The sequence below is a fragment of the Pararge aegeria genome, chromosome 4, assembly GCF_905163445.1.
Source record: "Pararge aegeria chromosome 4, ilParAegt1.1, whole genome shotgun sequence".
In the NCBI taxonomy this organism is placed as follows: Eukaryota; Metazoa; Arthropoda; class Insecta; order Lepidoptera; family Nymphalidae; genus Pararge; species Pararge aegeria.
In genome coordinates, this window is record NC_053183.1 from 15595639 (window position 1) to 15617800 (window position 22162).

General features: G+C 35.2%; 2 protein-coding genes across 4 annotated transcripts in view; both read left to right on the top strand.

Annotated features, from left to right (window-relative positions):
• Positions 1 to 1673: 1673 nt before the first annotated feature.
• On the top strand, positions 1674 to 4796 carry LOC120623459 (protein archease-like). The gene is made up of 3 exons (XM_039889494.1): positions 1674 to 1906; positions 1990 to 2014; positions 4384 to 4796. The coding sequence occupies exons 1-3, from the start codon at positions 1840 to 1842 to the stop codon at positions 4772 to 4774; spliced, it is 483 nt and encodes a 160-aa protein (XP_039745428.1). The 5' UTR covers positions 1674 to 1839; the 3' UTR covers positions 4775 to 4796.
• A 4132-nt stretch (positions 4797 to 8928) lies between these two features.
• Positions 8929 to 22162, top strand: part of LOC120637597 (transcription factor E2F2) — a 30738-nt gene continuing 17504 nt past the window's right edge. Inside the window, exons 1-3 of one of the 3 annotated variants that reach the window (XM_039909456.1) lie at positions 8929 to 9117; positions 10680 to 10885; positions 21004 to 21167. In XM_039909456.1, the coding sequence (XP_039765390.1) occupies positions 10682 to 10885; positions 21004 to 21167 (368 nt within the window). In that variant the 5' untranslated portion in view covers positions 8929 to 9117; positions 10680 to 10681. Of the gene's footprint in view, positions 9118 to 9317; positions 9422 to 9858; positions 10318 to 10679; positions 10886 to 21003; positions 21168 to 22162 lie in introns of those variants that run through there. The other 2 variants (XM_039909453.1, XM_039909455.1) reach the window with 2 other exon arrangements.

Consider the following 22162-nt stretch of genomic DNA (forward strand, 5'->3'; position numbering starts at 1 on the left):
TAATAATAAAATAAATAAATATACTATGACAATACACACATCGCCACCTAGCCCCAAAGTAAGCGTAGCTTGTGTTATGGGTACTAAGATGACTGATGAATATTTTTATGAATTATATATACATAAATACTTAGAAAATACATATAAACACCCAGACACTGAAAAATACTTATGCTCATCACACAAACATTTTCCAGTTGTGGGAATCGAACCCACGGCCTCTGACTCAGAAAGCAGGGTCGCTGCCCACTGCGCCAGTCGGCCGTCAAAATGAAAAAGTGTCGTCAAAATATATTAAATTAGGATGGCGCCACATTTGCATCAGGGTAACTCTTAAAAGAAGCGCCAAATATTAATATTGTTAGAGTAGGCTTGAAAAATAAACAAGGAAGTATGGAGATACAAGGAAGTAAGGTTATATTTACCACAATATTTTGTACAACGTAAGTTGTTGAAATTCTCAATAATTAACTACTTTAGTCGATAATGACATTAATTTTTTTAACTCGGCATACTTCAATTCATCTACGATTGCTACATTCATACCATACCCTGTGCATCCACCAGCGCCATTGTGGAGGATTTTTGAACTGTTATTTAGCGCAACAACTGGACACTTTTTCAACTTTTCTCCCATATAAGATGACTCTCCTTACCTCTATCAAATCACTATCCACAATTCCAAATTTCGCCAGTTGCACAGGAGAACAAACGTGGCCCAAACGCATACGCGTCAAGATACATGTTACTCTCCTGCTCAACTTTAAACCCGAGAACCATGGCTTTGACGGAATAGAGTTTTGAATCCTAGCGAAAGATTTACCCTTTGACTGGCTAGAAATCAACGAAGCCATTTTCCAAGATTCCTGAAGGGAATGTTTTGGCAGTGCACATAAATCATAGGTATAGTTACAATAGTCGGCAATATCTCCGCATGATATAGCCTCATTGGCAAGCTGGTCAACACGTTCATTTCCAGAAATTCCAGTGTGACCTGGTACCCAGGAAAACACCACTGTATAGCCTTTTTCATTACAAGTAAGCAGGAGATTTCTAATTTTTAAAATAACATGGCTTATCTGGGCAGACTTAAATGGAAATCTAGATAAAGCTTGCAGAGCACTCATAGAGTCGGTACCCATTACAATTTAAAACACAGAATAACTATATTTGTTTTTCTTAGCTTCCTAACGGCTCTGAGTACTAGCTTTTTAAATGTACAAATACGCGATAAATTAAGCAGTAAGCATTAAAAAATAACGCATTTTATAAACAGGTGAATACATTAGTGGAAGATACTTCGCACCACAAAACCATTTAACGCACTTAAACATTGGCCTCATATGCTTTCCCAGCTTTTATTCCGATATTAGTACGTTAGGGCTTTAGGCATCGTTGTATTTTGTTTAAAAAAAATTAAATACGAAAAAGTATATATTTACTACGTACACATAGTTCGTATCCGAATATGTGTATGAATTATAAATGGATTTTATAATATTTTTTTTTAAATGGTCTCTTAATGTAAGCAATCTTTTCATTACATTTAAGTGTTTACATCATGTTTACAAAAAAGTTACGAAACCATTGTTTACATTAAGAGACAATTTAGAAAAAAATAACTTTTACCAGTAGCAAGAAAGATACCAAAGAGTTTGTGTTTGACATTTGTAATGCTGATTGCTCTCTGTTGCATTCCTTAAATCCAAAGACAAGGAAAATATTATTGCATTAACATTTATATTTTGGTCTAGACGAAAAAACAAAACAGCTTGTGATTATTTACATAGTATTTCTACAATACTTTATAACCGAAAATAATAAAAAAAGCTGTATAAAATGGATGAAGAGTTAGAGGGTGGATTGGTTGAAGACGACTTCATTATACCACCGGTGAAGTATGAATGTAAGCACCCATTTGTATGTTAACATAATTGCAGTTAGTTTAATGTGAATTGTAAGTAATTGGTTGAACATTTTTGTTGACAGATCTGGACCATACAGCAGATGTGCAGTGAGTAACCATATAAAATAAGTTATTCATAAAATGACTTAACCTAAAAATTTTCACAAAATTTCGTTGTCCACTGATTGATTAGCTTATCTTAAGATAAGTCTTGCCATTATCGTTATATTTTATCATACAGAATTTGCAGAACGGGTTTGACTTTGATTATTATTTATTTCATATTTGCTTATTCAACTTTATTAAAAGTCATTTAAGGCTCTTAAGCAGAAATCCCAGAACCTTCAAACCTGTAAAAAAAAGAAACCCTATATATTGTAGCTTAAGTCAAAATAAATCTATAATAATTTTACACAGTAATGTGTGGATGTGTGTGTGTGTGTGTGTTGGACAAGGCCAGAGTTCCAGTTTTAAAAAATAGCAGTGGTACTTAAAACCTATGCTCCTGAGTTGTCTCCTGCACTAACATTCTTGTCTGTGTAACTGCACTACTCGAAAATGGTTAAATCTATCTACAAGGGATCTGTTATTCCAGTCATACACATTTGGGCTGAAGTGTAAGCACAGTGAAGTACTTGCTACTTGTTGTTTTGGTCAATGTATCAAACAGGAGAGCTAGTAAGCTAGCTGTTGCAAGTGAATATCGGTTTGTCTGAGTGGGAATTTATAAATCTGCTCTCAAAAGTGGTGTCAAATTTGGGAGACACCATCCTGGTTCAATTTAATACTAATGGAAGGCTTTAAATGCTGGGCTAAAGTTAAGTATCTTCAACAAGATTGATATGTTGCCTGGCAACATCCTTTACAGCTAAAGTAACCTTAAGTTTCTTTATGTACTGAGTGCTGCAATAATTTATCAGATTGCTCTGTCAGGTAGCAGCATGATCCTTTTGATCACCATGCTCGGACACTCTTCAGCAAATAGGCAACAGCCAGTGAATTCCTATATCAGTATTTTACAAGATATATTTTGGGCACTTTTTTAAAATGAATCTTGTAAATTATGCACAGGAAATATTGGTTATTGGTTCCAACCTTCCTTTGAGCGAAAATAGAAATAATAGAGCGATTTGTTCCAGTTTTATTTGCTCATTTTTAATATGCACCGCAAAGATTTGGAATGGCTTGCCGGTTTTGCCTTATTGCTCATCAATCAGAGAAAATCGGAAAAGATTAATGGGCACCTTCTAGGCAAACACGCTATAAAATCAGGAATAGGAGCTTTTTTTTTTATTTTTGAATTTTAAAGTTACAAGAATCAATCCTTGGCGAAAAATAAATAATAACCTTATTCTGGATCTCTCTTGTGTTTTTGCGTAATTTTCCATCCTGATTATTTTGACAAGTTACCGTAGAATCTTCTAGTGTTCTGGGAATATAGTATGACGTTGTGTTGGACCGTCGCGCGTCGTAGCTTTCAGTCAGTACAAGTCATAAGAATAAATAGTAGATTGTGCTACAGTGTGCCATAAAACAGTCATAAAACTCATTTTATCCTAGATGGTTATCAACTGTGCCGAAGGCGAGGGTTGATATTTAAGTTGAGGATTTATGACAGAGTTACACACTCTGTTTTACACTTCCATTGCGAGGATATTTGCTCGACGTCTAAAGCTCGATTTCCCGGGTCAGATCGAAAGTCAATATTTAAACGAATGATAAAATGGGTTTTATGACAGAATGTGGAACATTTTGTATTAATTAAATAGCAAATAAATAAAATATTGGTAATGAATAAAATTATTTCTAAAGAAGGAATAAAAACTCTTAAATTGAAATAATACATAACTACATAATAACAGAATCACTCCCAAACGGAAATCAATCCCATAACGGAAGTTAAAATAGGTTAAAAAAAACTACAATATTTCTATTATTTTCGTGATTTCCCGCCAATGGCTCATATTCTTCTTAGCACAGACCACATAAATAGACCTAGTGATGATGATGAACGGACTATACCTATGTAATAATTTTCTTGCTGTTATTTATTCATCAATGACGGTATTTGAATTATCAAGAAATAAATGGATATAACAAGAAATGGACGAAAACATTTTAATAAACTACATACAAAAAAAATAGAAAATTAACAAATGTAACAAACAATTATGTTAGGAATTCCTTATTATGATAAACAATACTAGAACCTAAAGCCAGAAAGTCAATTATAACTATGTATACTTGTACGCGCAATGCATAAAACTGAATTTTAATCTGCCTACACCTAGCCTAAAGAACGACTGACATGAGAAGTGAAAAATATATTATGCGTGTATACAGTAGACGTAGCAAATGAACAGTCGTTAAAGTTTGTTTTATTCCATCCCACGGCTACATTTATCAAATGACATCTAAAGTAGAAGCCCTTTACTTTATAACAACTGTTATGGCAACAATTTTTTATTTCATTACAGATTGCATGCATGGGGTGATACATTAAAAGAATCTTTCGAGCAGTGTGGAATGGCGATGTTTGCATACATGACAGAAATGGATTACGTGCAGATAAAGGAAGTACACACAATTGAAGCAAATGCTGATGATTTAATGGGCCTCCTGTACCATTTCCTCGATGAATTGCTTTATCTATTTTCCGTCGAACCATTTCTTATTTGCAAAAAGTTAGTGATCACAGAGTTCAATACGGAGGAGTTTAGGATAGTTTGCAAGTGCTTAGGCGAAGAGTTCCAGATTGGTAAACATCCACAAGGAACAGAAGTTAAGGCTATTACGTATTCGGCTATGCAAATCATAGATCAACCTAAGGATAATAAATACGAAGTGTTTGTAATTATTGATATTTAATTAATATATTATTTTAACAATATTTGTCTTTAATTTAATAGACTAATTAAAAATGAAGACTATTTCATTCTACTTGTATGATATGTCTTATACGACACTCAATTTGGCAGCAAGAAAAAGTTAGGAGTAGATTAATAATAGAGTAGAAATTAGTTTAGATGGCATACGTATAAAATGTGTTATTTTATATTATTCTGCCTATCTTGCACTTGCCATTTATCTGATGTTGGCGTTGCACGATGCTAAGTTACTCATGTCCACGTAGTCCTAACTGTCTTAGATACTCAGAATGTTATTCCAAATCCTTGGCCTGAAGCTAAAACTATTCAAGGCTTGCAAATTAGTGAGATGCCAGTGATGACGGGAAGAACCGTTTAAACATAAAGTGTGTATTGATAGATTTATCACGCCTTTGAAAGCATTATGGACAACACAAGCAAGCAGGTTTCCTCATGATATTTTCAGTCATCGTTAAAGCAAGTGATTAATTGCTTAAACTGTACACAACTCGAAAAAAAGTTAAGAGGTGCATGCCTGGAATCGAACTCTCTGAAATGGAAGCCGTAGTCCTAACTCCGAGGCGGCTATTAATGCTTATTGTATTATACCTCTATCCTGGGCATAATATTATACCAGTCTTTCTGCGACAATTGACAAAAAAATATTTTATAAGCGGGCCAGGCCTAAGCGACTTTCGCAGAAATAAAAAAAAACACGGAAACTGATTGTAGCGCTAACAATGGGGTCTAATAATTGTGAATTTAAATCCACCAGGGACTGTATCAAACGCAAAAAAATCATCAAAATCGGTCCAGCCTTTTAGTAAGAGTTTAGTGACACCCGCATAGCAATTGTATGTAAAAGTTTAGAATATTGTACCTAATCAAGAATTAGCGGACGTTTATCATGGTTTACCTCTATTGACTATCTCCAGCGCCTTCACCGTAAAAAAGTATTCTTTTACTAGTGTTGTATAAAGTAGACTTCGTGCGTTTGTTTAGTTAAGAGTTTAGGAAAGAAGAATCACGTAAGAGAAATTTATTTTTCCGGGTTAAAAAGTTGTGCAATGCAAACTATATCTATGCAAAATTTTCAGACTTTTGTCAATGTCTAAAAGCTACGGTTACATCTGTTATCTTATTATTATTTTATCCCCCTTGTGGCTTTACACAGGTTAGCCAATTTCAGGTGTCTATAGACGACCGAGATAGTTCCAACCTTTGTTTTAGTGAAATGATAGCGGTCACGTCTATATAATTTAAGTGGCATGTGTGGTTAGTAACATCAAGTTATAAGTGAGTTTTTTTATTGTTCAGATTAAATTTTATCAAACATTTTACAATAATACTAGCCATCCTCTTAGAAACTTTGCGTTTATGGTGAGGATGGCGAGTTCGCAGTCATATATCTATATAGGCCTGAGAAGGCGGCGTGACGTGTAGCCTGCGCCTACCTGGAGGATTCAGCAGTGACCAGGCCATAGACGTTGGGACCCGCCATGCATTGGGGGCAGTAGCGTGCACTTCATACACAAAAGCACCGTTACCGTTTTATGCAATTTTCCTGCGTTATGCATACCCTGGTAAGAAACACAGTGCACGCCACTGATTGGGGGTCAAAACCTTGGCGAGAGTGCGCAAGTATTTGCAATACGCAAGTGAATCCCTTAGTTACTATCATTTATAGGTCTCTTGAGGGACGCGCATAGTTTTTAGTGGGTGCAAGTCCCACATAACCACTCCGTTCCCCCTAACGGAGTAGCATGCTTCAGGCATTTTGTCTGTTAAAAAAAAAAGGTATATATCTATATAATTGTATGAATCTTTAACAACTTACTCTAAATATTTATATTTAGACATTCTTTATCAAACAGTGGTAGTTTTCGAACTGTTGGCTACATAATGTCTTTTACATTTCCTTAAAAATATATGCTTTTTTCATTTAAACATTGCAAAAAGGGTGGGAGATCTTCAAATATTTAAGGTAATATGTTTTATAATTCCTTTTTCCGTACACATTAGGTTTTTCGGTAGCAAATTATCGCTCTCGCTCTTTACGTCTAAGATGTTGTATATTCCTAAATTCTTCCTTGAGTACGGCTAATGCTACTCTGCACTGGCAATAATTTACATTATATAAATATTTCATGGCGTTAATTAAAAAATTTTAGTTTGTTTTTTAAGTACTATGGGTTTTTAGCATTTTTAGTTGTAAGTTGTATATTTGGGTAACATATGTTTTATAAGTTCTGCGATAACGACTGAGACCTTATCCAATTATTGAGTCTGCCAGTGCCAAGTATAGTAATCTCAGTCTTTTAAGGAAGGTCTTGTATATTTGAGTACGTATAACCTACTTACGATACCTCACAGCTTTCCGCAAATATAGTTTATATGGGGTTGCCAATTAAAACGAAAGTCAATTTTGAGACCAATAGGTATACATAGGCTCCTCAACCATATCAATCTGAGTGGGTTTCTGCGATCTGCTGAGACGTCTGTCCTCTAATGATATTTACGAGATCTTTACGAAACTTAGGCTGAGCTAAACTGATGATACAATAGTCTTAATAAAAAAAGATTTATAAAAATTTGCTTATATATCAGAGTTATGGAGAAAAAATAGAAAAAATCTTCATCCCCATACTCCGAAGAAACCCTACTCTTTCTTGGGATAAAAAAATCAGTGCCCAGAAGTAGTAGCAGCTCAAAGTAAACCAATTTTCTTAACTATACCTATTTTAACGAAACTCACAATCTCTATCAATGTTTATTAAAATTTTCTAATTTGTATTTTTTTTTAGTTTTAACTTAAGGAAGTTTACAAACATTTGGCATTAATCGTTTTCTTAAAATTGAATAATTAATTATACGATGGATACTGTTCGCAAACTATAATTGCAATGAGTTTTACAAATGTAGTCTTCTTGCCTTGCCCTAATCAAATATTAAAAAATATCAGGGTTATAAGAGTTTTAAAAAATAAACAGGGGTATTAATTAGGTACTCAGGAAAAAAAAAATCACGTACCAAAGCAGATTCAATTCAATAACCATTTAGTTTTGCATTTAGTTGTTAATATTTATTCTAACGGAGCGAACTTTCTCTGGCTCAGCATAAATCATAATGATATCTCGCAACAAGAGCCTGGATTATTTCCGTTTGGGCGAAAATCAAAACCGATCGTACCGCTTCCGGTTACGGATCCTCGATCCGTTTCTCTGGCAATTGAAGGCTTTGGTATATGGCTATTTACCACGCTACCTGCTAAAAGCTGATCGGAAGTTCAATGATTTATCTATTAGTCATAACATCGTAAGTATTTACATTGTTTTTTTTTTTTTTTTTAGTGCGTGACAGTACTGGTAGTCAGCGGATGCTTTAATATACCCTATTATTCATTTGATATAACTCATTTGATAGACTTGAACCAGAAAATATTTTGTTTAGCCAATAGATTGCAAAATCATGATTGTGCTACTATTAATTTCAATATGTTTACTATCTAACGAAGCTTAAGCCTTTGGTAGTATCTGGACGATATATACAAATTATTAATAGCTATGAACTATTTCAATAGAATGAAATCTCATCACAATCAAAAAAATAAATGATTTGATAATTAAGCAAGTAGGGAGTAAACTTAATAAACATTTTTTCTCAGTTTTGGTTACTTTGACCGTTAAATTTAGCTTCCGTCACAGAAATCAAAATATTTGATTTCCTTAACAATCTTTTTCACTTTTAATATGAAATAGTGTTGATAAGCGCGACGTGTATTCCACAGACAAGGGCGGTTATCTTTCCTGATTCTTAATATAACTTAAGTTGTTAACATCTAATTAAAATACACTTTCAAATATACAATTACTATATTTAGATTAAGTAATAGATATTTAAGTTATAAATATTAATTAATATTAAAAAAAATATATTACAAAGGACACATAGAGTATAGATTAATGTCTATGAGGTAGACCATTTTTCCTGACTGCTACAGTGACTTCCGTCGCGCTTGTGTTTCATAAACTTGACTTCCGTAATAATAATTACATAAATAAATATAAGGTATTAGAAAAAAATCGATGTTGAAAAACTAAAACTGTATAAAGCTAATGCTAAGTTGTCTTTTTAGATATTCTATCAAAAAATAAATGCTGAAACTGGAAGCATCGAAATATAATCAAGCTCTAAAAATATTAAAAGTTAAAAACATTATTATTGCTATTAATATATTTTGGGACAGTGAGTTTGTGTAGAATCGTTATTATTTTAATTTGTAAAATGGCAGAGGCAGTCGACTTGATGGTATTGGATATAAAACGGATAAAATATTTTTCTTAGGTAAAATACTAGGAAGATTATAAATATCTGTATATAAAAGTACCCTGTGATCATAACCTTCCTTGCTTTGTAATAATAAATAGTATGTAAAATGTAAATGGACAATTATAGGTAAAATATTAAATTCTACCCTCATAAATTTTTTTTGAGAACTTCATTTGTGTCTCGACGTTTTATTATTATCTTCAGACAGTAATCAGTTAGATCTCCGAGAAAAATAAGTACATTTAATAATTAATACGTTGATTAAACATTACGTACATCAAAATGTGTGTGTCCCTCAGAGCGGAGTTATCTTATTTGGGTAAACTATCATGGATATAATTTTTACATATTATTTTCACTATTTATTTAACTTGAAGAAAATATTTTTAAAGACATCTTTTTTATTGTATGCTACCTAAGTCCTACCTTTAACATAAAATTTCATGTAATAATAGGGGTATATGCAACGGTCGTTCGCATAGAATTAAGAATGTAATCCGCTATTGATCTTTCTGAACCCAATCTCAATACAATAACAAAATATAATTTCACTGTTATCAAAGTGTTTAAGCAGCCCCTGTATATTAATACTTAAAACTAGAATACATTTCAAGCTAGTGCTAGAATAAATTATTAAAGCTTTCTTCAAAGAAACATTTCAAAATATTTAATCGTTTCATTGACATCTTCTTGGTATGGGAAGCTTAGCGCAATGCGCCGCGTTTCGCTGCATAAAACCGGTCGCCGAACGAAAATTCAAAAATTCGTTATATTTTTTATGGCTTCTCAAACGAGGGGAGGAATTTGGAGAACGGCGTCACTATAGGGGTTGCTTGGTTTGTAAGGCGGCTTCGCGCCTGCGCGCGTAGTTCGCGCCACTGCTACGTTGCTACTTGCTTGCAAGCCAGATGTTCTGAAAAGCTTCCTGTCGTCGTTACATTGCTCTGCATTTTTATCTTTTTATAAAATGTGGACTAGGATAATTTTATTATTTTATATTATTAGTGAAGTATTCAGTGTTTAATATAATATGTGTATATTAGATAGTGTCGTTTAATTGAAAGTTATCGAACGTCTCGATGTCCACGAGTTCACTCGAGACCAACAAAGCGGCGGACATTTTATTTTGAGTATTCGATAATGTAGCGTTTGCGTCGAAAACATTAAATGTCGTTTTATAGTTCTGTATTTGGATATCGTACGCTTACACCTTTCGTAAGTATAATCATTTCATAACAGGTAATATTGGTAAAAACCTTGCTATTTGCACTTCAGTTTGCGAGGCGGCTAGGCCTAGCAATTACCGCTAGATCGTCGATATTTTTGGGAAAATATCGTTGAAAATGTGACGTAAGCAAAACTGGACATCTGCAGGTATCGGCAGGGACCTCAAGGATTACATAAAGCACATTACACGAACTATCGACCCACTCTGCTTCGGAGGCTTCACACTTGTGATTTCCGCGCGCGCGGCGCCCCTAACCTCTTCACTAATTAAATTGAGATGATTATATTTTGAACGTAGTACATTTTTATCATGATTGATTAATGCGTTTTGTTGATGTGTTGTATATCAGCGATGCCGAGGGGGGTGAAGCGAGGGCCGGCGGAGGGCGAAGCTGAGGTTGTGGTACGCGTCACAGCGTCTCCGTCGCACACTACGCTCCTGGAAGACAGCCCCAGCCAGCCCATCAGCTACCACCTGCTCGACCACGGCTATGGCGCCACGCCTCAACACCAGATACGGCGGGAGGCACCCTCCGCACCGCCGAAGACTTCTGAGGTAAGTTTCAGCACCACACCCTTCTTCAAAATATCTCAGAACCTTCAAACTCAATTCCTTATTTACTAATATAGTCAAGAAGTTAAATTACTCTTAAATTGGATTACATATCAGCTGATTTTAACAGATGTTTAGTATATCAACACTTCATTGATTCTTGTTACCTCGTTCATAAAGTTTTGATAACATAGTATTCTTCATATATTTTCATTACACTCTAATTTCAAGCAGGTATAGTAATAGACTGTTCTTAACTGATTTTAAAACATCACTTAACCATTAAGAATTATGATCAATCCAATGCTATGCATACAAGTGTAAAGGTATAGTAGAACCAATCATGGTCTCGAACTTTACTTTTGAATATTTAATACCGTTACATAAAATCAAAATATCATCAGTATATGTATAAGTCTAGAAAACTTGCTTCTATGGAATTATTCAAGAATCAATAAATTCAACAAATCCTGTTGTCAACTAGGATGCTTAAAGTAATGTGGTTTCAAATCTATTTGCCCTTTTCACATGTTATTTGTAAAAAGGTAGCACGTTTTTCTATTTTATTTTGTTTTGTTTTAAGAAATAAGTGTCATGTCATCATGTTGTAAAGATATATACATAATTATTAATTTAGTTATCTTTAGTTTCTTAAATGTTTGTAGAAAGTTTAATGATATTTAAATTAAAGTTTTCCTGTACATTGGAATTTGGCTTGGCCATTGCGTTGGCTTTGTCAAAAAAACATTTGTTCAAAAAAAATATATGAATGTTAAACCATTATTAATTAGTTATTTTGAGCTGTAAGTTAATGGTTTCATGTTTGTTTAACTTCAGTTGTTGGTCTTCTCTTTACTGTTCTTATGCTTAATGTATGCAGAAGAAATCAATATTGGGCTATTTAAATGTCCTATTTTTAAAAATCATTAGGGTCAATGACCTTAATAGCCTAGGGTTGTTGAACTGCTGTAAAGTAATTGCAGCTTGATGATAACAAACTTTAAAACCCACAAAAAAGTGTGCATTGGTTTGCAATGCATTAAAATGGTTCTTGGTAGTAATAAATAAATAGTAATAAAAGATTTATATACTAGATGGTATTATATCTATACACTAAATTTTAATTTTTGTTTATTGAATAAACCAATTCAAACTGTTTCATCACATCTTTATATATTTTAGCAACAGTTGTTCTTATCAGCTTGTTAAAAAGGCATGGTAAGTTTGTTACCTATGCCAATTTCATTAACATATTATATATTCCAAATATTTTTTTTAACTAAAAATTATTTAAAACAAACTAATCATTGTAGGGATGTCTTTCTCTTTGAGATCAGTAAGATCACAATTTTTCTTTTATACTTCAGATTGTATTGTTTTTGAAGACCATAATCCTACTGCCATTTAGTAGAAGGCTTAAAAAAATATTAACTAAATTGGGAAGGGAATGTTTTGTAGAGGCAATGATGCAGCAGTAAATACCAAAGGTTAGATTCAAGGGTTATGTTGCTTAATTTTTTGTTGATTTCTAATCTGTTTGAAAGGAATGATGCAATCTTAGATACAATCTGGTACAAATAGCAATGCCCAATCTTGAAGAAACCTTAGGGAGCAAACCTAGCTTCTGCTAGATGTTCATACTCATGCTGTATTTATTTTTTTGAAATTTGCATTTCTATTCATGACCTTGTCTGATTTATGAAGCTGACATCATATCAATTTTGTTTGAGATGATAACTCAGAACATTCATGGGCGATAGGAGTATATGAAAATATAAAAATCAAGCAAAGAATTTTCAATGACAGCAAAGAAACAATGTTTCATTCAAACTGTGCTCCGTATCTATTAAATCAGTTAGTCAATCAGGACATTGTTATTTATCTACTGTTATACATTAGCAATTCATATTGAGTTTCTAATTTCTTATTTTATTAGAGCTTAAACATCATAGTTTTTTACTGTACCATAAAGGAATGTTTTAATAATGATCATGAGTAATGTACCCATGATCTTTTTAATTAATACAAATAAAAAATTTTATTGGACATTTCATGTATCCATTTCTTTGTGGGAAAACAATATATATTGGATATATTGTTTTCCCACAAAGAAATGGATACTGTATGTTTATTTGACACTATAGGTCAGGTGATGTGTGTGTTAGGTTGTTTGTTTAAATTTTTCTGAAAAATTATTTTATAATATATGTATACATTTTAGTGATACAAGATGTGTTACCATTTTAGTTTTTATTTGTTTTTTTGTATTTTATCGTTTTTCTTCTTCTTCACCTTCTGTGTCGATTTTGATGCGGTTTTTTTTAAAAAGGGATAAAAGTTATAGCTATGGTCAAACCAAGGTTGCCAAAATGTGTCTCTGGGGGCTGGACTGGGATTTTTTAGCCTTGCCTTTACAATATAAAATTTAGACTCCTATTTGAAAGAATAGCCATGCCAACCATGTATGACATAATCAGGATGTTATAATGTACGTAAAGAAGTTGCTGTGGTGCTGGCTTCTAAATGAAATTATAGTTTTGTCCTCCTATAGATTACCTAAACCTTATACGCTGCATTGCCTTGTTAGTACTTTGTGATTAATACTGCGATTGTTGTACTTGCTGTTAGCTGAATTTAAGGAAAGGCTAAAAAGCCTAAAGTCTATTGTCCCACATTATAGTAGTGTTGTAGGTCTAAACTCTAAATCCCTGTCTTATCTGAGAGGCTTGTACCCAGTATTGAGACATAATTAAATGGCTAGGCTGAAAACAGCAACAGACTGTTATTAGCCTAGCCAACTTGTAGGACCATCATCATCATCGTCAGCCTATTTCTAGTCTAGCAACCTAGTAACTAATCATCATCATCCTTAGCTTTTTTATCAGCTTGGCCATGTAGTTTTTTAATAATGATCATCATCTTCAGTCTATTGTCAGCATAGTCACATATTTAGTTATCAATCGTCATCATCCTCAGTCTATTAGCATAGCCACCTTGTTTGCTCTTAATTATCATCATCCTCAAAATATTATAAGCCTAGCCATCTAATTGTTCCTAAATCATCATCATCCTCAGCCTTTTCGGCCTAGCTACCTAGTTGGCCCTGATTCATCATCATCAGCCTTCCTTCCCTTCTGGGCCAACTGCAGTCCTTTCTGCTGACGATAGGAAGTCGCAAGGACCCGCGAGGGTTCCGCGATTTATTTGGGAATGCGCAAAACAGTCGATTACTCGGTTTAAATAGTGTTGACTCGAGGCATCGACTAGATGGGTAACCGACCGAGACTTTTTGACACCACGTTAAGATTTCTGTCCCGGACATTATTGCAAAGGTATGAGGCGACCTCCAACCTCATACCTATGTGCCAATTTTATTTAACGTAAATGGGCTTTTGCTTGACGATTATCATGCCTGATGGAATACAATGACTGAGGTTTACTTTTGGGCGTGCTTGCTAAAAGATTCACTTCACTCTTACTTTGAAGGAACCTCCAAGTTTAACGCTGGAAATTTCCGAATATAGAGAGAAATGGCGTTACAGATGTAAGCGCCATAACGTCGTAATAGTTATTGCGGCGTATAGCGGCTAATAGGTATAGCGTTTCTTGAATCCATACTCAGTCAATCAGCTTCTACGTGGCATGTTGCAGGAACGCCACATCGCTTGGCGGGATGTCTTCTGTCAATGAAACTCCCAGACTAGAATATTTAGAAATTATAAATCTCATTTACAGTAACACAATGCGTTCTTTTACGCGGTTAAAATGCTGCCTAGATTATTCCATTCAGAATCGTCGTTCTATATATTTTAGTCCCAACGAAATGTGTTCAGATGTTTCTATAGCCTGGGCTCATCTTTAAACGACAAACTATTTTGACGGTACTTTTACGGGCAAGTAGAAGACTTTGCTGAAAGTATTCTAGGCTAGTCTGTACTGCAGTATTTGGAACTTTTTCAGTCGGGCAAGTAGAGGACTTTTCTAGAAGTAAACTAGGCTACTTTTTACTTCCGTATATTGAACTTTTCAGTTAGATAAGTTCTAGGTTTCTTTATCACATATAAGCCGAACAGTCCACTATTGGACTAACGGCCTCTTCCGACGTGAGGGTTTGCCTATGACCACCACGGTGGACAGACAGATCGGTGATCGCAGTTGATGGTACCAATAGTAGCATAGAGGACGCTGCTGCCAGTACCAGAAAATCAATTCTGGGTAAACAGAGTTGCGATTAACAATGACGGCTTATGATATTAGTATGATCATCATCATCATCATCAATCTTGATTGTTAGCCCACGGGTTAGGTAACCTTACAAATATAAATAAGACGTACTAATGGGATCAAACGGTTTAAATAGATAAACAGTTTAATGGTTTCTATAGTCAGTCCCATATACATATAAGTTAAATATAATGTGGCTCTAGGTTATTATTGTCGTAAAAAAAACTATTTTCTTTACTTATGCGAGGCTTGTCTGCGTTGCTTTTATTATACTCTCTTGTAAAGAGAGATGCTATTAAGGTGGTTTTTCTGTCTGTCTGCCCGTGGATGGGTTGATTTTAATGTAGTTTTTTGCATAACGCAAGGCAACATTGTACATATTTTTTACCACTATATGTGCGCGATGATCAATTGACGGAAGGAACTATAACGCTATGATCTATCCCTTTGCATTACACCGGTATCACCATTGAGTAGGTTCTTAGAAATATTTCAATTGGTCATGACACGCGGCGGATTTTTTTCATTACTGTTTCCTTTCCTTTTCTTTAAACTTGAGAAGGAGAATAGAGTATGTATGGTAGAGTAAAATTTCGACTTTCACATATCATGATAAAACTTAAGTGATAATGAAGGAAGTTTTAATTATTCGCTTCCTGTGATGTTAGTTCTTAATTTTGACAACTGGTGACGTGGCGGCCATGTTTTATTTTCAACCGACTTTCAAAAGGCGATTATCATTTTGATACGTTTTTTGGGTTCCGTGTCAAAATGGCTAATATCTTTCTGGTGCTTTCCCTTAAGATCTGTATCGTCATATTTTACTAACTACTAGCGCCGCCGATTAGGAAAATTTTATAGAAATCAGCATTTATCTTCTACCAACAAAGTTATGTAGGTGAGATCTATGATAGGTACCTACTTTGTTTTATCTCAGATAGATTTGTGACAGAAAAATTTTCTTTTCTTGTTATAAATGTTTTTGAGTCTGAACAAAGTCAACAAAAAGTATAGATCTAAGCCTTTGTATAGCTTTATAGTCGTAAAAATGTAATAGGCCCGTTTTGACATTTGTCATCGCGACGTAACTAGTTATGGAACCATAAGACTCTGTACTCGATACTCACGATAAATCAATTCAAGTTTGTATCAGTACTTGATTGATATTATTATGTATTGTAAAGTGTTCGTTCGTTCAAAGTATTCCTTTAACTTCACAACCAATACGCGTGACTGGCTGTTGATTATACGTCCACTTTTCAACATGTTGAAACAGAGTTAGTACTATATAACAATAAACACAAAAATCGAGTCAAATCACTACCATGTTTAAATTAATGTCCAAAATAGAAGAGCCATAGTTAACGTAATAGTAAACAATATATATCAAACTTAAATGAGCGCACAGTCTACTTTACAAGATGAGGAACGAAAAACTACGCAGTGCGCGCGGGGACGCTTCAGTCATGTGCCGCTTGGTCAGATACATCATCTCAGACTCATTATTTAGAACCCATTTTGAGAACCAAGCTCATTCTTTGCAGTAAAGATAACTACACAATATTTAATTTCGATATTCAGTAAAAAAATGGTTACAGCTCTAGTATAAAAAAAAAAAAGACTGAGAACGTAACTGTTTTCGGAACGTTTAGCAACAATTATAAATTGCATGCTACTATGAAGTAAGCGCAAAAAGAATACTCGCGATATATTCTTTCATATTATTTATCGTCCCAAAAAATTTACGTATTTTTTAAAACACTGTATGTAATTGATTTTTATTTTTTGTTTCTTTCAGTTTCGTTCCAAGTTACATTCTACGGTCTTGCACAAATGTCAAAACGGGCCTATTACATTTTTCCGACTATAGTATATATAATATGCGGTTATGCCAAATCAAATGACTATTTTTAGGGACGTTTCCAGTTGTCGAAAGTACAGAACTCTTCGTTCGTCCCTTCGTGCGTGCACACCGCCGGTTTTTTTTTTCTTACTTGGAAGGGTTTGCCCGTCGAGTTCGTAAAAAATCTTGGAAGAATAAAGGCTAATATAATAATTATCCGTTAAGGAAATAGAAAAAAGCAAATCATTCGCAATCAATGCAATAAAATGTAGTAGAATAATTGTATATACAGTTATAGTGGGCTCTGGGTTATGGTGTTTTATGCTATTTTTTATTTAGAAATAACAAGGCTTTCGTGACTTTCCATGCGGAATAATTTGGATATTAGGAAGCCGTTATTGGTATTAAGATACCTAATTATTCGTTTCTGGGGACGGTTTTGCATTTCGTAATATTTCGGATTACTATCGTATATCGATCAAATTTCAAGCGACTTATCGGTGGAAATATTTTCTTGACAAAATTTGCATTTTAGTTTACTTATTGATATCAAGACAAACTTATCGTTGTAGTTGTTTAGTCGGCCGTTAGTTGTTAGTGTATGACGACCGATTGGCGCAGTTTGCAGCAATCCTGCTTTCTGAGCCCAGGGCCGTGGATTCGCTTCCCACAAATGGAAAATGTTTGTGTGATGAGCATGAATGTTTGTCAGTGTCTGGGTGTTCATATTTATATTTTAAGTATTATGTATATTATTCATAAAAATATTTATCAGTCGTCTTAGTACCCATATAACACAAGCTACGCTTACTTTGGGGCTAGATGGCGGTGTGTGTATTGTCGTATATTATTAGTGGCAGTGGAGGTATTCTATCAATCTTCGAAATATTCATTAAAGCAGTAGTAGAGCTTTTTGTGACAGCTCCTCCAGGGCAGTACTACCGCGCCACGTTTATTTCTGCTTCTAAGCAGAATTGTAGCAACGCTGTGTTCCGGGTCTGAGGGGCGTGGTTGCCAGACACATGGATCGGGCTTAACATCTAAGTCTCAGGTGGATGGACACAGGGCAGTGTGTCGCAGGACATGTTCCTGGCAGGACCTCCAACCTGTATGAAGTGTTGCTTCGTTTATAGGCGATGCTTTGACACGGTTTTCCAGATGGTGGCCCATAATCTTGGTCCGTTAATTATAACTCCAAGATAAATATATATGTTCGGTTGATGACTTGTCGACGCGTCAATCGACTGAAGTTAACGGGCTTTTAAGGACATTCAACTTTGTAAAAAACAATCATCTGGGAGGTCTAACCTTAAAATTGCCTTTTTGTGTGGCGTCGCCTAAAATAGCTCCCAAGTTACAAGTGTCCGCGCATATGTTACCATTGTGTTAATTAGTAAGTGTGGTCGCGAGTGGCCGATCACCCGCGTTCGTGTGCCATGTGGTCGCGCAACCCACGACGGGGTCACGTGGGCAGGTACTCACTTCCTGCGCTTCTTCATTGCGCAACGCAACCGTCATTGTCCTTATCGTATATCGACACAACGCCCTTCGAATGTTTGGACGAATTCTTTTTATATATGCACGCATACTGAGGAATGCATTATTTAACTAAAACGTTTCACGAAATCCCTAGCGCAGCGTTTTGAGCGCTGTGGTTTTAAGTGGATCGTGCCGGGTTTTATCCTTGGAGGCAATTTGGGTATTAATAATTTCTGAATTTGCTCTGGTCTGGTCTGGTCTGGACTGGTGGGAGGATTTGGTTGTGTCTAGTTGAGATTCAGTTTACGACGCGTAGAAACCGATTAAAAGAAATCTGTTTAATATAACTGCCATACCCCTAGCAGGTTAGCCTGTTACCATCATAGACTGTATCATCTTTCGAATAAATTCAAAAAATTCACAATTCAAAATTTTGAATAAAAAAACATGTTTTTACAACCCATGAGGTTAATAAAAGCTTTTATGCTTTCTTTCTCTTTCAAACCAGTTTATTTGATCCTTAAAGTTTCCTTTCATAAAGTATCCCTATCGGAATAATGGGATAGGATAAATTGATTATGTAAATAGCGTTAGCGAAATTTTTAGTGCAGGGGTGGCGAATGGCGTTATATCTAACATGACAAGGTTTTAGGCACATCTGCTCTGATTCTTGACGCGGCACAATCGAAAGAGTACCAGAGCGGTAACTTCGGTAAAATAACAATAGGTTCGCCGGTTCACTATTAATAATAATACAAATTTTAAGATAAGAAATTGGCATTCTTCTGCTAGAATCCCTTCCGAGAGCCCGGTGCCTTTTGTGTCGGTTCTAATTTATGTCGCGTATTGTGTAGGTACCGGGTACGAACCCTCCCCACACACTTCCTCGAAGGGGGCTCTGCGCGCACTGCTTCACGTTGAATTAGTTGCATCAGCCTATTGAATATGCCTCGTGCATCTATCTGTCTGCGTTTCAAATTTATTTTGCAAAATGTGCGACACTTATTTCGGACTTTATACTAACGTGAAAGTGTTATTTTGTTAAATGTCGTTTTTTAATTTACATTGAGCAATGTTTAAGCAATAGTAGACATTAGTGCTGGTGAAATATAATATAATATATCAGGGATAGTTGGATAAACGATGACGTACTTAGTCCTAAGAGTGAGTCGTGAGATTTATCACGTTTTCTTGTGGGCATAATGGATAGAACAAATGCTGTTACCATCGGTCTTGACGAAGTGTAATTACATTCCGAATTAGTGAATAAAAGCTTGTGTTTTTTCTTTAATGTTTTATGGAACGCAATCTTTTTGTGTACCTTTATTTTTTTTTTAATTCGTTGTATGTATGTGTCTGGTTTACTGTACAAAACTATAGCATAGACACACTAGTGCATGGAAGGAGATCCTTACCTCTGATACTTCAAGGGTTGCTTTGATACTCACTTGTGTAAGAAAGAAAGGCAAACAAAAGAGTTTGCACGGGAGATATTAATTCTTTAAATATACCATAGGATACTACATAGCTTGTTAACAACAAGGTAGGTATCACCTGTGCATATGTTGTGCATATTTATTTGGATAGTTCCGTGACGCATTAGTCTTGGAATAAACACTTTTACAAACGCAGTGGCAATTCTGAAGTACCATCATCGGCAACAGGCTCTTCGACTTGGGCACGTTTTTTATCTCAACACCACTAAACCGCCACGTAATTTTTTTATCAAATTAATTAGGTAAACTATTCTGTTAAAATATAATACTGACTAAGTATTAGTAAAGGTAAAGTCAGGAAGTGGCATTTTGGATGGGTACTATTTATCCAAAATGCCACAACCTGATTTTACCCCATAAAGTTTACTCTAAAAAAGTCAAGCGAGATTTTTTATTTGTTAAATAATCGTTTCTTAATGCATATCTAAATCACGTAGGTATTCATCCATACACTCACCTGCGTTCGTGATGGCATGCAATTTTAAGTTCTCTCGATCAATCGCTAAACTCAAATTCGCGTGTTGTGATTGATTGTCGTTGAGAAGCTGGTATTCCCGAGGATGTTATATAGTCCATATTTAAAATTCGTATGTCTAATAATAATTCGTGGGTCGGTTCAAGCCAAGCAAGAGCCGCTTTACCGGATGCACTTGTATCCCTCAATGGATTCGAATATCCAATTTAAGATAATAGCTATTAGGTTAGTTGTATAATCCACTCCCACTCGTCCAATAATCGTAGAAAATTGTCACAGATTTTAAAGCAATCTCTAGGTAGAGTCGTCAATAGTGCCTCCTCTCAGAATGAGAAGAGTTAAGGCCAGTGTCCACCGCGCTGGCCAATTGCGGATTGGTTAGACTTCACACGCCTTTGAGAACGTTGTGCAAAACTTTTAAGGCATACAAGTTTCCTCACGATGTATTTCCTTCACTTTTAGTCACATAGGTACACAACACAACTCGCGTAACTCCGAAAAGTTAGAGGTGCGTGCCGGGGATCGAATCGCTTATATCTGTCGAAGAAACAACCGTCTCCAAGATGTGTTTCCTACCCAAAAACTAAAAAGTTAATTTGTATAGGCGGTGAAACGAAGGTTGAACCTGAGCGAGAGCAGTTCAGGCAGTCAGGGGCATGTGGTGCCCATGAAAGCGGACTTCAAGACTCCCAAACAGAAGCGCGTCAAGGTGCTCACCCCCTACAGTCGCCCGTCCAGTTCTATGAAAAAATACACCGAACGCTCCAGGTACAATACTTTGCTCCAGGTAAAGTACATTTTGTTGGAATCACATAATTTTTAGCTGTCCCAAAACTTGTATATACAACAATCATGTTTCTTATCCAAATCATGATGAATGTAAGAAATTAATAGTACTTAGTGATTCTTCTACGAAATCCGTTGCCATTTTTTAAGCTCAGATACAAAGAGTTACATCGTTTTGTATGAGTGTGTGTGTCATAGCGCACAGACGGATGAACGGATTTGAAAGCGGTATTTTTGCATTTATGTAAGTAGATATTTTGTGTAGACAATTGTTTTAATTGTCAACCCTCCTCCTGTTACCGGGCACAGGTTTCCTCTCAGACTGAGAAAAGTTTACACATTAGCCAAGCGCAAATTGGTAGCTTTCACACGCCTTTCAGAACGAGGAAGAAATTTCAGGCATGCAGATTTCGTCACGATGTTTTTTTGTCGACGTTTAAGGTCGTGATTTTTATTTATTTTAAAACGCATATCATTCTGAATATCTACTGAGTTTTGTGCCGGGTAGCAAACGTGGTCCCACTGAATTGGATGCTGAAGTCTTGCCAACTATAACCTCGCTAAGCTATCACCGCTAACGTTTTTATTATATTTCTGAAGAAATACTGGACCGATTTTCATGGCATTCTGTCAAAGTTAAGTTTCGAAAAACTTATGTTTTAACATCATATCGGGCGCTGCTAAAGTTAGGGCGATTTTTTTTTGTCTTATTTATCATTTTAGTCTGGTTAGTTTAGGTTAGGGGGCGTCCATAAATGATGTTGGGAGTTTTTTTTTAATTTTCTGTCCCTCTTTCCCCCTGGTGAGATGTCGTGAGATTTTATTCAAGCCCCTCCCACATCCCCCAATCTCACGTGAGATTTTTCAAAATGTGGGTTTCTTACGTTAACGCTTTGGATTGTTATTTTAAAAAGACCAATGGACCAAAATAGTATAAAATTTTATTTGTTTCAATCAGGAAAAAAATGCGTGACATT